Source organism: Urocitellus parryii, chromosome 7 (assembly GCF_045843805.1).
Source record: "Urocitellus parryii isolate mUroPar1 chromosome 7, mUroPar1.hap1, whole genome shotgun sequence".
NCBI classification, from domain to species: Eukaryota; Metazoa; Chordata; class Mammalia; order Rodentia; family Sciuridae; genus Urocitellus; species Urocitellus parryii.
In genome coordinates, this window is record NC_135537.1 from 47,124,079 (window position 1) to 47,139,926 (window position 15,848).

At 34.6% G+C, this 15,848-nt stretch overlaps 1 protein-coding gene across 1 annotated transcript in view; it reads left to right on the forward strand.

Annotated features, from left to right (window-relative positions):
- The first annotated feature begins 492 nt into the window (after nucleotides 1-492).
- Cngb3 (cyclic nucleotide gated channel subunit beta 3) overlaps nucleotides 493-15,848 on the forward strand; it is a 137,978-nt gene continuing 122,622 nt past the window's right edge. The window contains exons 1-3 of the mRNA XM_077801165.1: nucleotides 493-603; nucleotides 3,837-3,918; nucleotides 14,865-14,991. Coding sequence (XP_077657291.1) covers nucleotides 493-603; nucleotides 3,837-3,918; nucleotides 14,865-14,991 — 320 coding nt within the window. The remainder of the gene's footprint in view (nucleotides 604-3,836; nucleotides 3,919-14,864; nucleotides 14,992-15,848) is intronic.

Below are 15,848 nucleotides of genomic sequence, written 5' to 3' on the forward strand. Positions count from 1 at the left end.
GTTTAAGACAGTTACCTCATATATTACTAGAGGTGAGCACTAGGGAAGTGAACTACTTGCTTCGTATTAGAACCTCATGCACGGCCTGTTTTTGAATCATTTGCATGCATTACTTTGTTTAAAATTAGATGGAGCTAGCTAGGTGAGTAATAAGAAAGAAAACAAACCAATGGGCAACATGATCACATTTAAACAACTCAAATCAACTATGAAGTTTTGTTTAATCCTCCACTTATAAATTATTCACAGGGGCATTTTGATTCTAGAAAGTTCATAAACAGAGTGCAAATCGCCCAAGCAGAAGTAATTTGCTGCTTTTAAGCCGAAGCTCTGAGAAGCGAGGGAGTTGCCTATAGGAATTAACCAGAACAAAATCCTGATTAAACAACTAATTGGCTTGTCTACTAATGAAAAGAAAAACAAAGTACATTTCTCTACCTCAAGACACAGGGTCATAAAAACAGAGGGTTTTCCAGTACCACTTCAGAGAAGATGTTTAAGTCACTGAGAATAAAATTCAACAAGGTACAGCCCACCGAAGAGAACCATGAGAAAGGGCACGGTTCTCATCCGAGCCATCAAGCCCAGCCATCCCCAGGACAGGTATGTTCTTCACATTCCCGAGTTTGTCTTGATTCTCACCACTTCTTGTCTGGTAACAGAAGTTAACAGATGCTGTGATAGATAACATTATTAACAGTTTTACTTGTACTGTCCAAGTTGTTGGCTATTTGGGGTATATACTCAGTAATTTATGGATTCCATAAATATTGGCTTAAAATAGAATAATAAACACTTAAGAGATCATATTAGGATTTGGGAAAGCTAAGTATGACTTCCCATTAACAAGTTTCACTTCTACCATTATCATAGTAAATCATTTCTCAAATATTGAAATATGGCTGTATGATTTAGTTTCAACAAAGAATGTCTAGCATGTGATCTTAAAAAAAAATAAACTCATTTTATGAATAAATTCTCCAGAACATTTGTTCTCAATAAGGAACAATGTTGCTACTCAGAGGACTTTTGATAGTGTCTTGGGATATTTTCGGTTGTCACATTTTAGGAGTGGGAATGTTACTAGAATCCAGCAGATAAAGTCCAGAAGTGCTACTAAACACCCCAGGATGTACAGAACAGCCCCCCACAACATGGAATTCTCTGGTGCAAAATTTCCATCCTTCTATAGACTATTTTTTTTAATTCTAAGACTATCTGTAAATAGAGATAATAATAACTGCTTATTAGCCTCCTTAGAAGAAACAGAGACGGTATTCACAAAATACACAGTAGGTACTTTCTGAGTGGTAATTATAATTATCATTATTAATAATTTGAGGTTTGATGACAGTTTTAAATTCAAAGTGACAACTATAAGAGCAATGTTTGCTCAAAATTATCTCTGGAATCAATTTCCTGATTTACTTTAAAGTTACCTAAGGTCTTTAGACCAATAATTTAGCATCTCAAAAAGCTGGATCAGAGATGTCAAGCACAAGCAGGGGTATACCTCAGGGAATGAATGTGGAGCAGGGACAACATTGTGTTACTTAACATTGTCCTGGAATAGTTGCCTTCCTTAGCTGATTATCGTTGACTCTCCTTGCAGTGGAGAGAAGTGTTAGCATTGCTTTATGAGAGTGCCTGGGCTTCTTTCTAATTCTTATGTCAAAAAAATAATCCTACAATGCAAAATTACTTGCATGTTTATAGACTCATGGAGTGCTGCAAATATTGAGCTGGGTATATATTTCTTTGGGTAGTCTTGCTGTGTTTTGCTCTATGATATTCACTGTATTCATGTTTAATCCTTGCCTATCACAATTATTTCCCCACAGAGCATGCAGAAATAATGAATATATTATTCTCTTAGACAACATGACAGCTAAAAGCAATTACTATGTGCCAAGTGATGTGCTAAGCCCTTTCCAAGCATGATTGTATGTAGTCCTCACAAAAGCCTTGGGTCCATTTTGATTCACTGCTTATAAAAAGCTGAAAAATGGCAGAGCCTGGCCAGGAGTCCTGTTCTTCCTGACATTAGTACTTGAAAGCTAAATCACCAGGCTACTGCCTCAGAACAGAGGATGTCAGAGGAGCCTTTCCAGATACTCTGACTACAGGAGCAAGAGGTGTTAGAGAGAAGGTAAAATGAGCAGAAATTTTCTAAAGAGTTGTCCTTCCTTTAGGAACAGTAATGCTGAAGTTCTTAAACGAGGCTCAGGTAGAACAATTCTTAAGTAGATATATCCCCTGTCATCCTGACAGCCATAATTTCACGGTGTTAATCATAAAGACTACTGGCATCATATTTTATCCGAAGCCATATTTGGAAATTATGTGCATCAGTTCTTTCAAAGACCATGTGGGTATAGGAAAAATAGTTTTTTTCCATTTTAAGTATGCTAAATGTTACAAATGACAGAAAGTTATAACCCTATTTTTTCCCATAAAATATAACCTTTTAAAATGGCATTTAAACAATAAGTCTCAAATAAATAGATTATTTGACTCATTTAAGGAGATATCTAAGAATAAATAAATCAATTATACTGTTTTTAAAGTGTCAGGTAAAAAGTTCATTCATAAACCAAAAGATCATAAGTAATTCCTACTTACCAATAACCAATAATAAAAGAACTGCAAATGAGAGACTAATACAAACTCTCTTACTTAATAAAAAGCCAATTTTCACATAAATCTACATTTATACAACATATAAAAACTATGACAGAATTGTTTTTGAATAACATCCTAACATGGTGCAAAAGTACTTGATTGAAGTCAAAAGGTTTTGTCATTATTCATAAGTTCTCCTGAATTCTTGCCTTCTAGCCACATTCATATGAACTAGCCATTCAGTTTTCTATGGAAAACCATCATAATAACAATGGCTGTCTTGACTACTACATATGGTTACTGTGAGACTTAAATCATTTGATTAATTTACTTTTCAGCTTAAAATATTTTTATGACAAGTATCCATAAATAATATCAAGAACTACATATCAGCATACAAGAATATCAGGATCCTTGTCCCTGCTGACTTTCTAACCCCAAAATCTCACACTTTTCCTAGTTGAAACACTTCCACTATAATATCTCTCCACCCTCTACATTAACAACACATCTACCTAAAATATATGTGTTCCATGTCTTGTCCACCTGAAAAAAAAAAAAAACTCATCTTCATAAAATCAGTGACTACTTAACTTTCTGCTTCCTTACCCTTTTACTCCATTAGAATTGACCACTCTATTTTTTTATGCATTTCTGTCCTCATCAGATATCATCTTATCACCTACATTGTATTGCACTTACCTGTTTGGGTGTGTTTTCCCATACTAGACAACACATAGCTTGAGATCCAACCTTTCTGTGCTTTGAGTTGATATTTCACTCTGTTCCTCAGACAAATGTTGCGGTAGAGGCAAAATGAAATCATAAAGGGAAAGCAGAGAGTTATAAATGAAGGGATGAAACCAGCTTCTTCTCTCCACCATTTTAAACTCTACCACTAAAGACCTCGACTGGGACCAACACTAGGGTTGTGTGAAGTGAAGACCAGGATTGGGAGGAACATGAGCCAGGGAGACACTGACAAAATCAGAGTTTCCAAGCTAAAAACACTGTAGGGGTCAAAGTTGATTACTCAATACTAGGGCCAAGCATGTCCATTTAAGTGCAAGAAACATTACTTTTAGTATGTTATAAGCAAATGCTAAATTTTAAAGAGTAAATTGATAATTGAGAGAAGAAATTGTTGCATCTTACATTCAACTTCATTTTTATGTAAATTATTCACATTATAATCTCTATTTTGTTTCTTAAAGGAAGAAAACAAAAATGAAGAAACGTCTCTGAAAACTAAGAGGACTCCAATCACATCTGAAGAGCCACACACCAAAACACAAGGTCAGAATGAAATCTATAGGGAAAAGAAAAAAAAACAGTGAAATACATATTTTCCTGAAACGAGTTGTGATGAAACATTTGTCCTTGACCAGGTGAATAATCTAGGGTTGAAGAGCTAAATAGTCACAAAATTGTTATTTCTTCATTCAGTCACTCATCCATGCATTCACTGGATGCTTTTTTATGGCCTAGCGTGAAAAGGTGCCATTCCATTCACTGGTGATGTGGTGGTGTATAATATAGATCAAGTCTGTGCTAACATGGAACTTGTATTCTAGAGAAAATGAAATTGATCATAGACAAGCAAGCACATCATAAACAATGTAATTTCAGGCAATGATAAGGGTTATAAAGACATTAAAGCAGATGTGGGTTGTGCATGTTGAAAGGTTCAGTGCTCACACTTCTGCTCCTATCACTCATCAGTTCTCTATGTTAGAAATCTCATCTCTACGTGAATAATTCTGAATTCATATCAGAGCAATTTTTTTAAAACCTAGTCCAATATTTTCCTTAAATACCTCTATGGTCCTAAATAAAGCATATTTAAAATTGAATTCCTTATCTTCTCATTCAAATAAGCTCCCTCTCCTGGTTTACTTCCTTTTCTGGTACTAATATTTTTAAAATCTTCCATTCTCACTCATGTTCCATTCTTCTACCTAGGAGTCCTGTAAGGGGAATAGTCACCAAATCGCCTTTCATAATGACCCACTTGCTTCCTTAGCAATCCCATCCTGGTTTAGGCCTTACACTTGCTTCCTTAGCAATCCCATCCTGGTTTAGGCCTTACACGCCTACACCACTCCTGGGCTAACTGGTCATTTCTACTTAGGACTTTATTGTACCCAATGTCTCCCCTTTTTATCCAGCCCAGTACTGGATAAATAGTATACATTATTTATATATTACTTTCCATTAGCCAGGAGTTTGACCCCATACCTCTACTTGAGAACCTTAAGTGCCTCCATGCTATATATAAGACAAAGTCTAAATCCTTTTACCTGACTGTATAAGTCCTAATGCAAACTAATCTCAGCACTTCTTTCTAGCCCTTTCTCCTCCTCTCACATGTAAATAGTACATTCTAACTAAGAAAACCCCAAAATGATAGAATCACTAGAACAGAAAATGCCATTGAGAAATGTGGAGACATAAAATTATTGCCATAAAACTAGAACAAATGTTTTGTTTTTCATCCACTAGACAACTCCTGTGTATAATGGTTTTTAATGACTTTCTATTTGTGCTTAAAACAAATATTTGAACTAAAGCATAATTCAGTTTTTATTAGTCAAAACTTCTCATCTCTAAGAAGAAAAAAATAAGAAATACATAAAATTACAAGCAAGATTGTAAATAAAGAAATGAATCACAAGACAGGGGGTGTAGCTCTGTGGTAGAGCACTTGCCTAGCATGAACAATGCCCTGGGTTCAACCTCCAGCACCACTAAATAAGTAGATAAACATAGAAATAAATTTTAAAAGAAAAAAAGGAACGAATCACAAGAAAGGTTGTAAATAAGTTCATTCCTGTCAAGGAATATCCCCTCAATCAAAAGCAGTACTCTGAAAAAATGGCCACACTAAATTAAATGTAACTGTTCCTATTTAAGAGAAAAGAATGTATATGAAGAAAACAACCAAATTTGACAGATAAATGGTAAACTTAAATCATTGGAAGGAAATAAGATATTCCCAGTAGGAACATCTTTATAACATTATAAAGATATTGATTTTTTTCAAATTAATTTTTATAACTCATCTTTGTCTACATTTAGCAATATACTTTTTTTTTTTTTTTTTAGAGAGAGAATTTTTTTTTTAATATTTATTTTTTAGTTCTCGGCGGACACAACATCTTTGTTGGTATGTGGTGCTGAGGATCGAACCCGGGCCACACACATGCCAGGCGAGCGCGCTACCGCTTGAGCCACATCCCCAGCCCGCAATATACTTTTTAAACAAAACAACTAAGGAAAAAAATTCACTTTAGTTTCCTTGAGTTTATTTATTTATATACTTCTTTTGATGTTCTGTATTATTATGCACATTAGAATATAAAGAATACTTTCTTGTTCTTCTACAGATTAGATATTTTTATACTAACTTTCTTCTGTACTTTCATCTCAGCCAAAAAAAAAAAAACAGGAAGGCAGTATCTCATAATAATAGTTAGCATTCATTTACCTGAGAAGGAAATTTAAGTTTAAAAAAGGAAATGCTGTATTATGCTTTTCAATATGAATGCAATGTCAAATTACTTCCTTATTGATGGCTTAACTGTGGCTGTTGAATTGTTAGATGATCTGATTTAAAATATTTAGTATGATGTGTCAATGAAAGAGGAAAGCATGTAAGAATCATAAGCTCCACCTCTGTTAAAAAAAAAACCCACATAAAGTAACTCCTCAAATAGTAAGAGGATAGAGTGAAAGTGTGGATTTGCTTTTCTTTATCAACAACTAAAGACAATGCATTCTTCAATTCTCAAAATATTTTCAAAGGGGATGAAGACCCTTCTGTAGATCACACAACATTCTTCATTACATACACTGAAATGCGATTAACAAACAGAAGTATTGAGGAAAAAACACTACAGATCTGAGTCAAGGGAAGCAAAACACACACACACACACACACACACACACACACACAGAATTATTGAGATAATTAAACTACAATTCTGGTTTATTGTGAGTTAATAAAAGTGATGCTTTCAAAATTACAGTTCTTCACACAGAAAAATACAAAATGGCTTAAGACTAAGGATCACATCTCTGGGATGACAAGTTTATTCTGATCCTTGTTACACTTTTTCAAAGTGTATTTGTAAACTTAAATTTTTCATAGCTGATAAAAAAAATCTCTTTTGTGAAAGTTTCATTTGACAGAGGAGCTATTTGAGTGAGAAGGGAAAAATCTTTTTTTTTCTTTTTAATCTGCAGACTTAGCATATCTTGAAAGACTGTAAGAGGAATAAGTTATATTTAAGATATTTTGTCTTGAAAAAGCAAAATTATTAGTGTTTAAAGATAGCTTCTGATATATTGCTTGGTATTTTTATGTTCTTCACTTCAAAACATGCAGGTGCAATGTCACAAAATCTGCAGATGTGGATTTCTGATTATAGAACTCTTATCTTCTTCAGAGCATGGTTAATTTATATCTGCCATGGAAATGAAGAACACAACACATTTTGGATTCAAATAAAGATAACTTACTAATGTCCTCTTTGGATTGCAATTATCTTTCTTAGGCTTCTACTTAATGTATATTACCTTAAATGCTTCTTTAAACAAACATTTTGGTACCCTTTAAGAATATATAAATGATTTACCTAATAAAGGTCTATAATGTGATAAAGTGAACTTATTCATGTGAAAAGGGGGCAAAGTTGAGAGCTTATACAAGTGTGCTGTGGTAGACTTAATAATAGCCACCCAAAAACCACATTCTAATCCCCCAAACCTATTAATCTGTTACTTTGGATGGAAATTTTTTCTTATGTTATTAAGGTTCCTGAGATGGGAAGATTATCCTGGGTTTTCAAGGTATCCCAGTGTAATCAAGTCTCCTTATGAAAGAAAAACAAGAGGGCCAGAGGCAGAAGAAAGAGATGGAACAATGAAAGCATGGGTTGGATCCATGCATTCTAGGGGTGAAAGAAAGGGCTACAAATGGAGCAAGACAAGTAACCTCTAGAAGCCAGAAAAGATAGAGAAATGGAATCTCTCCTGAAGTTTCCAGAAGGAACACAGGGTGCATTTTGGACTTCTGGTTTTCAGAGCTAAAAGAAAAGAAAGTTGTGTTATTTTAAGCCATTAAATGTGTGGCAATTTGTTACAGCAGAAGTAGAAGTCTAATACATACAGCTTTAGAATAGCCCAATTTTAAATATAAAAAGAAAAATTTAAAAAGCAAAATTGAGATTTACTACAAGCAATTATGAAAATTTATAGTAAAGGATATACATATATATATATATATATGTATATCCTTTATAGATTATATATACCAGATATAGATATAGATATATAAACCAGAAAGAGCATTTGAGAGTTTGCCATCCTGAATTCAAATCCTAATTCTGCTACTTCCTAACTTTCTAGTCAAGGTATTTAATATATCTTGAGTCTCAGTTTGCTCATGCATGAAATAAGAATGATATCACCATCACTAGGTTATGAATGAAAGTTAAATTAGGTAATATATTAAAAGCACTTAGCATTGAAGTAAGTAAATTCCAATGTTGACACAGGACAGATAAAGAACATAAATGAGCATCACCCATGCTCTGTCTCAACAGGCCACTCAGCACCTATCACTACCACGTGGGGATGATGGTCAAGGGCTGCTTGATGTCCAGAGAGACTATAAATACAAACTGTAATTTGAATTTCTCAGTTTTTGAATGTTCATTTTTTAATGTTTAGACATTACTATTTTTTAATCATTAAGAAAAAAAAACCTGAATTCTAGTCCAATGTAGTTCACAAGATCATTTTGTGATCTCTAACCAACCACCTAGTAGATATTCAATGCTGTTTATGCACATGAACATTAACTTCTCTGGACAAAATTCCAAGTCTGGCATTGTTTTTAGTAATACTCTTTCTCTTCCTCTCCTCATTCCTCATGGTATCCTCCCTACACTTTGTTTTGCAAACAGATTGAGAGTGGGTAAACATTGCTGGGCCTCCTGTGTCAAACAGCTCTTCATAGCCAAAACCTCTGGGCTCCAAGTGTAGTTCATTCCCAGGCTTACAGAGGTATCCCAGGGCTCCCCCAGTTCCTGACCTCTGATCCAAACTGACTTAACTTGTGTCTCAGCCAGTTCTCAGTTTAAATAGCAATCTTCAATGTTCAATGCTCTAGAGCTAAAACAACTCTTAAATATATATATATTTATAAATATATATTTAATTATATATATTAATATATATATTTAATATTTATATTATAATATTTTATTTTAAAAAGCAAATAGTAGGTCAGAAAAAGGGAAGAAATTCTGTTCAGTCCCTGGCAGTAACAATTAGAAAATACAATCTAATTTGTCTATGTAGACTTGGAAAATGTCTATACTGAAATTTAATTTACAAGAATCTATACAAGTTTCCCTAAGACCAACCAACTTGATTGATATACATGGGAGGTGCTACTATGTCTAATTTTAGTAGTATAGTCCACCCCCCTAACTATCAGTTCTATTCATCAGCCAAAAGATGAGAATATATTTTTTAAATATAAAATTTTTTAATCAAAACTACTTAGGAATTTCTCTGCTTCATTCAAATAGAAATAGTCTTACATAGTAAACAATTAGATTTGTAAAACTTAACAAGAAGTGTACTTGCAAAATGATGACCAACATAATGATAATAAAAGAATTGAGAAATGAATAAACTTGGATGTGAAATCTTAGTTGGGAAAAAAAGACGAATATAAATGTGTTTTCTAGTTTGAAACGATGAGGAAAATTCCTGTGATGGTTTGGCAAGGGACAGAGACATAATCAGGGCACCTTCAATGAGTGGCAGGAGCTTCTTGTAGGAAATTTGTGAATAAATGAAACTGAAAAGACATTCAGGGGACAGAGGCAGCTCTAAGAGCTAATTACATTCTCTGCCTCTCACTCCCAGCGAACATGGCTTCATTTCCCATGACCTCTGTGTTTCCCTGCCTATCTACCCTGCACTGCTCTCATTCCCAATACGTATTCCCTAGTCCAAATTCCAGAGAAAGCAGTCTGACCGACTTAGATAATAGTTACTGTTCCCATTGGGCAGAGCCCTTCATAGCATCATCAGGGTCACCCGCCAGCTATGGACAAGCCACACTCTCTAGGTCAGGTGCCTGCAGTGTGCACCATCAGCCGCCATCCCTGCATGTAGCACAGAGAGAGCAGCCTCACAGATGAGGGAGAAGCAGAGAAGAGCTTCACCAGCTAAAAGGAGAAGCTAGACATAGAAAACCTATCCCAGTTTAAATACCTAATAGAAGACCAGATTGACTGATGAAATTACTATTATTACTGTGTTTTTCTTTACATATTTTTAGTTGTAGATGGACACAATACCTTTATTCTGTTTATTTTTAGTGTGATGCTGAGGATCAAACCCAGTGTCTCACACATGCTAGGCAAGCACTCTACCACTGAGCCACAACCCCAGCCCCCTATTATTACCTTTTTATACACTAAAACCTTAGGAGAGAGAGTCTAACAAACATGGATGGGCTATGGGATTTTTCTTTTTAAAAAGAAAACATAAGTACTATGTTTTTGTAGTTTGCAAGATTTAAATATATTTGCATAATTCAATTAAACTGTGCTTTTAGGCTTCTTTCTGATAAGAATAACACTGATTTGTGGGAAATTACATATGTTTTCCTGGTCCCTGGAACTCTCTTAAGTAAATGGAAGCTCTTGCATGCCCCTCATACAATAGTACTTTGCATCCCTGAAAGAGTTAATATATTCTTTAAAAAGAAGAGAGGGGACAATTTACCCAGTCTGCCAGTCTGGCTGGTGGAACACTTTGTGTTTATATTTCATTTTTCTCGAATGGAGTCTTTATCTAATCCTCACAGAAATCCCCATGACAAAAGTGTTTCTCATTTTATGGATGAGGAAACTGCTATAAAAAAAGCAACTTGCCCAGAGTCACCCAGAGAATTAGTGATGTAAGGATTAGAGCTCCCTATTCAGTATCCAGCATTGGTAACTCCCCACATTCCTTAATATCTGTACATAAAATGTGTTTTCTATATGAACTAATCTCAATTTAAAATGTCCCTGAAACCAAGCATGACATTGACAAAGGACAGGATCTCTTGATCCTCCCATGGTACCCAGGCTACCTATTCTTTTTTGTTTATTGATTTGTTCATTTCTTTACTTTGAAATGATGTGTCCTAAAGTCCAAAACCATCCTAAATATCCCTTTGAGACTTTATAGTACTTTAAAGGCCACCTAAGCTCTGATCCCATTCTGCCTCCCTCAGCGCAGGTTCTAGCTTCTTCCTGAATAGCTCCAGTCCACAAAGCCATGTGTTTTGTTGTCAGACTGGTTGTTACAATGTTTTGAAGGATTATTGTTTGTTTTATAAATTCCACTGCTAGGTCTTCCTTCTGCCTACTACAATGTAAAAAATAAATCTATTGTCTTTTCTATGTTACAGCCTTCAAAGAATTTGAAATGACTCTTATGTCACTAGCACATCGTCAGTACCTTAACTAAAGAACTTAAGTTCCTTAAGCCATTCCTCAGATGGGTTGGTTTCCAGAAATCTCATCTACTCTGAGTCCCTCCTCTGGATTTTTAATAGATTACACATTTCTTTGTATAAAATACTCCTTTTTCTTGTCCTTGTGAATGACATTTTAGGGCACTCTTCACATTCCATTTCATGTGCGTTGTTGTGTTGTTAACTTCCTCCATGACAGTTGACAATCTACAGATATATAATTTTAAGTGTGATCAAGGTATTAAAAGTAAAATTATTCTAAGGACATTATACATCTAGCAATTCTGAAGTTAACCACAAGCCGAATAAAAACTATCATCTTGGTACCTGAAAATAATTACTAGTTATCTAGTTGTTAAAACTGTGTTATTCATTACATTAACTCCCAATATTCATTCATTAAGATACAAATGATATTATCATTTATGTATCTAATAAAAGTGTTAAGACTCAGTCTCTACTAATTCATCCAACATTTAATTACTCAAGCACTGATGGTTCTTAATGAGAGAAGATTTATTTTTGAGACGGGGAACTACAATGCATTTGATGATTGAGGGATTAGAAATGATACCATCTCCCAGAACACACATTCCTACCAATGAAAGTCTTTAGAGTTTTCTCCTTTTCACATGCATCCAAAAAAAAAAAAAAAAAGCCAGTTAAGCACTTTTCTCATTCACAGCCTTATTCCAAATTAGGTTCTTTCCTTGATCAACCCTTTTCCAACATTTATTTAATGCCCCTGATAAAATGTGGAAGGTCAATGTGTTTCCACATCACTTATTTCCTCTCTTGAAGAGGGAAGCAGATGTTTCACACCTGATGCAGTCGCCATGATGTGTTGCTTCCAGGGGCCAAACAGACTGGAAGTGTATTACACAGGCCCAGTGTGGTGTGCTGCCAGACTGGAGACAGACTTGGCCAGGTGTGTGAAGGGCAAACTCAATTGAATTCATTTCTGCACATTCAGTCAAAGCAACCATCTCAGGACCCTTTGATCCCAGTTTTCACTGTCTGCCATGGGCACACGTTCCAGGGCAGAATTGGACCAAGGGTACTGATGAGATCTGGCAATTGCTATACAACATGCAAAGAACACGACTGGCAGAAAGAAACTATTCATTGGGTGGCTACAAAAGAGGGAATCCTGCTGTCCATGTGTGAAGCTAGGAAGTACAATGTGTGGTTGACAAAACTTCACCCAGATGCCAAAGCAAGATTTTGCCTCGTATTTTAGATTTCACTTTCATGAGGATGATACAAACACTCTGACCATCTGTTCCCTCAAATAACATGCTGTGTGGATAAAAAGACACCCACACTGAACTACAGTTGATGGGGATCCTTTTACTCTAAAGTCCTCTTGGGTTTTTTGAAGTTTTGGTTCTACCGTGATCCCAAGAATAAGCCATAACTAGTTCCTCATTTTAATCAACGAGGTATTAAGTATTCATTTTGTAATTAACAGCTAATCCACAAATCAAAATAGACTGTGATTAATTCCTAAATACCCAAGACCTGTCACAATAGAGGCAGTGTCATTTTAGCAAGGCTTAGAATGTCTCTGCAAGACTGAGTAAGGGCTTGGATCTACATAGAGTTAATTCAATCCAAATATATGATGATAAACTAAAATTTATTATAAAAATGGAAGAAAAGAACTTTTTGCAGAATAGTCAGTTATTTCACTGGTACTGACAGAAAAATATATTGCAAATGTAATGCACATCCTGTAGTTTGAATGAACAATGAAGGAATAGGATGCAGCTTTTCTCACGTGGTTTTATAAGAAAGTCAATAAAACCTTATAAGAAACATTGTTTTATAGATTCTCCTTATTTTAAATTCAAAATTTTTCTGATTTTTTAACTCATATGTCATGATCTATTTTAATCCCAAATTTCTTTTAGGGCTGGTTGCTTCTACAAAAATATATGAACACAATAGTCCATCATGAGTTTTTGGTTCAGAATTCTTTGAGGCATCCATGTTAACTCTAGATCTTTATGTTTAAAAAAAATGTGTATGCAATATACAGTCTCCAGGGTTCCAGTCCATAAATGCACTAAACATCTGTATCCAGACATTAAGAATTCTGCTTTGAAATATCTAACAGTAATTGTCTTAGTATTTGTGGATACTAGGAAAGGAGAGGATGCCACTTTCTTCATTAGCAGTATAGCATGGAATCACATCACAGATATGAAAAATGACTTCTTTTTTCCCTGTTGGGAAAAGAAAAACAAAAAAATAATAATAATGCAAAACCCAAACACATAGGGAACATAGACTCTTTCTCATATTTCTGTTAAATACCTCTTTTCTACCAAACAACATAGTGAAGGTGTTAGTTTTTTACTCTGAAAGCTACTGCATACTGATAATACTCATTATTGCACCACATGTCTATATAGAAAGAACTCTATCTTATGATTTTCATACACACGGAAGCATTTCACCTGAAATGTGGTCCTTACACACAAACTTTAAAGAGGTGATTATGGTGAGGCTCCTTGGTCCCTCAAAAGATTTGGGAGTTTGGAGAGTTTTTCTCTAACAATCATGAAACATATTTAGTGATGTTTTCTATCTTCTAGCCCAAAATATTATAATTTCAAAATAAAAATAGAGTATCCCTAAGATATCCAGGGGTTTGTGGTCTCCTATTCATAAGGTGTTTAAAATTATAAGTAGTGACTAAATTTTACGATTCCTTTTATCCCTGAAACATATTCCTGGAATAGCACATTGAAATATTTAGATGGATCACTGAAAATTTTATACTAAAGGGCTTTTATGATGAAAACTTGTAAAGTGATCATGTACTGATTGAACATTTTTCACAAATCCAAATTGTCAATATTGCATTTGCTTAAATTTTAAAACTGTAATATTATAATACAATAAGATTGATGATTCATGCCTTGGTTTCAATTTTCTAAGTACAGTACATCCAATTAAAAATAAATTAGAAACTGGCTAATGAATAATCAGTAAATTGTATTCTTTTTTCCTTTTACCGTCTATATTTTCTTTTAATCTTAAATAATTTACTTTTATTAAAGACTTCTCTCTAATCCAAATATTTACCAATGATTTGATTCTTCTCTGGGTAAATTACAATTTAAGCTATATTAATTGAAAATGGTACTTGTAGATTTGATAGGAGAAATTTAATTTCTGAATGAAAATAAAGCTAGTATGTGCTAGTCTGTGTCACTTCTTCAGAAAGGGTGTCATAGCTAAAGATGATCAAATCAAAATCAAATATTTGATCTCATAAAAATTAGAATGCAAGTTCTAAAATAATGATATCATTTCTGCCCATTTTGCTTTGCAGATTTTATGATGCATCAACTTTAGTAATAAATTATGAATATTTAGCAAAACCAAAAATACCTTCTGGATGATGAATGCTCATGTTCAGCTTTGCTAATATCAAAAAGAAATACATACCATGTAAAATTTCTATTACATGACATACCAATTTTAAGTGTATCTTTTATTGGTCTGAAGGTCTACAGGTTAACTCCTTCTGCACAAGGTCCTGGCTTAGCAGGAATCCTTGGGGAGGCCTTCCTTGAAGACTATTCCAGAAGACAAACAGAATCTCCATAGTTTGTGTTGTCAAATATAACTGTGACAAGAGTGGTGTGCATTCTCCTATCTATATACTACTTCTTTGCCATAGATAAAGACTCCGAGAAAAATTCCTCCAGAGATTTGACCACAAAGCCTGACCCTCAAAGTTCAATGGAACCATCCAGAACAAAATCAGAGCAGAAGGAAATGGGGACTGAGAATGAAGAAGCAATCAGGTGAGAATTTAATAAAACATATGATGCATGTTGGAGATAGTACTGGGTCCTGCACACACACAAAAATAATTCTAACACCTAATTCCTCTTTAGTTGAACAAAAGAGCAAGAAAACCACAACAGTCACATAAGGCAAAGCAATGGGCAAGAACTAAAAGGTAGGTTCAGGTCCAGTTCATTTCGCCTTAACAGCCAGGCATGGCCACTAACCAAGAGCTCCACACAGGCGCACGGCTGTAGGCCAAATCACCCCCACAGAAACATTGCAGTAACACGTGTGAGTCACTGTATCATCATAGAAACAGCCCACATATGTATTAGGCATACATTTTAAAAGGAAATAATTAAAGAAAATTTTCCCCAAGTTCACAAAGAAATGGCTATTTCAATTCTGTAAATATTTTATTGTTCCAGAAGATTATGATTTCTTCCCATCAACCAAAGAAAGTGTGGCATAAAAACCAAAGGTTGCTACAGAAGTGGGCAATTTTTTATGCTACTGAAAGAACAAAGTTTTATAAATACTTCCCATAAAATTATTGGGACTATCACAAAAGAGGTGCCAATTTAAATGTGAATCCACAATAAAATCCAAGTAGGAGTCCTTTCATCTTCTTGGTAAGACGTTATGGGCCTGCTGATCCAATTTGAATTGCTTCATTATATTTGATATAATTACAATGGACTTATGAAATAATAAGGAAATATTCTTCATCTTTAGCAGGCAAGAGGAGTTAGCCTTTCAAAAAACAGGTAAAAGTAACTATTCTTCCACTCCACCCCACTCTACCCCTCCTTCTCTCTCGGCAGCTCTTTACTCTTTTAAACCATCTGCTGTCAGTACGAATTAATGTGAT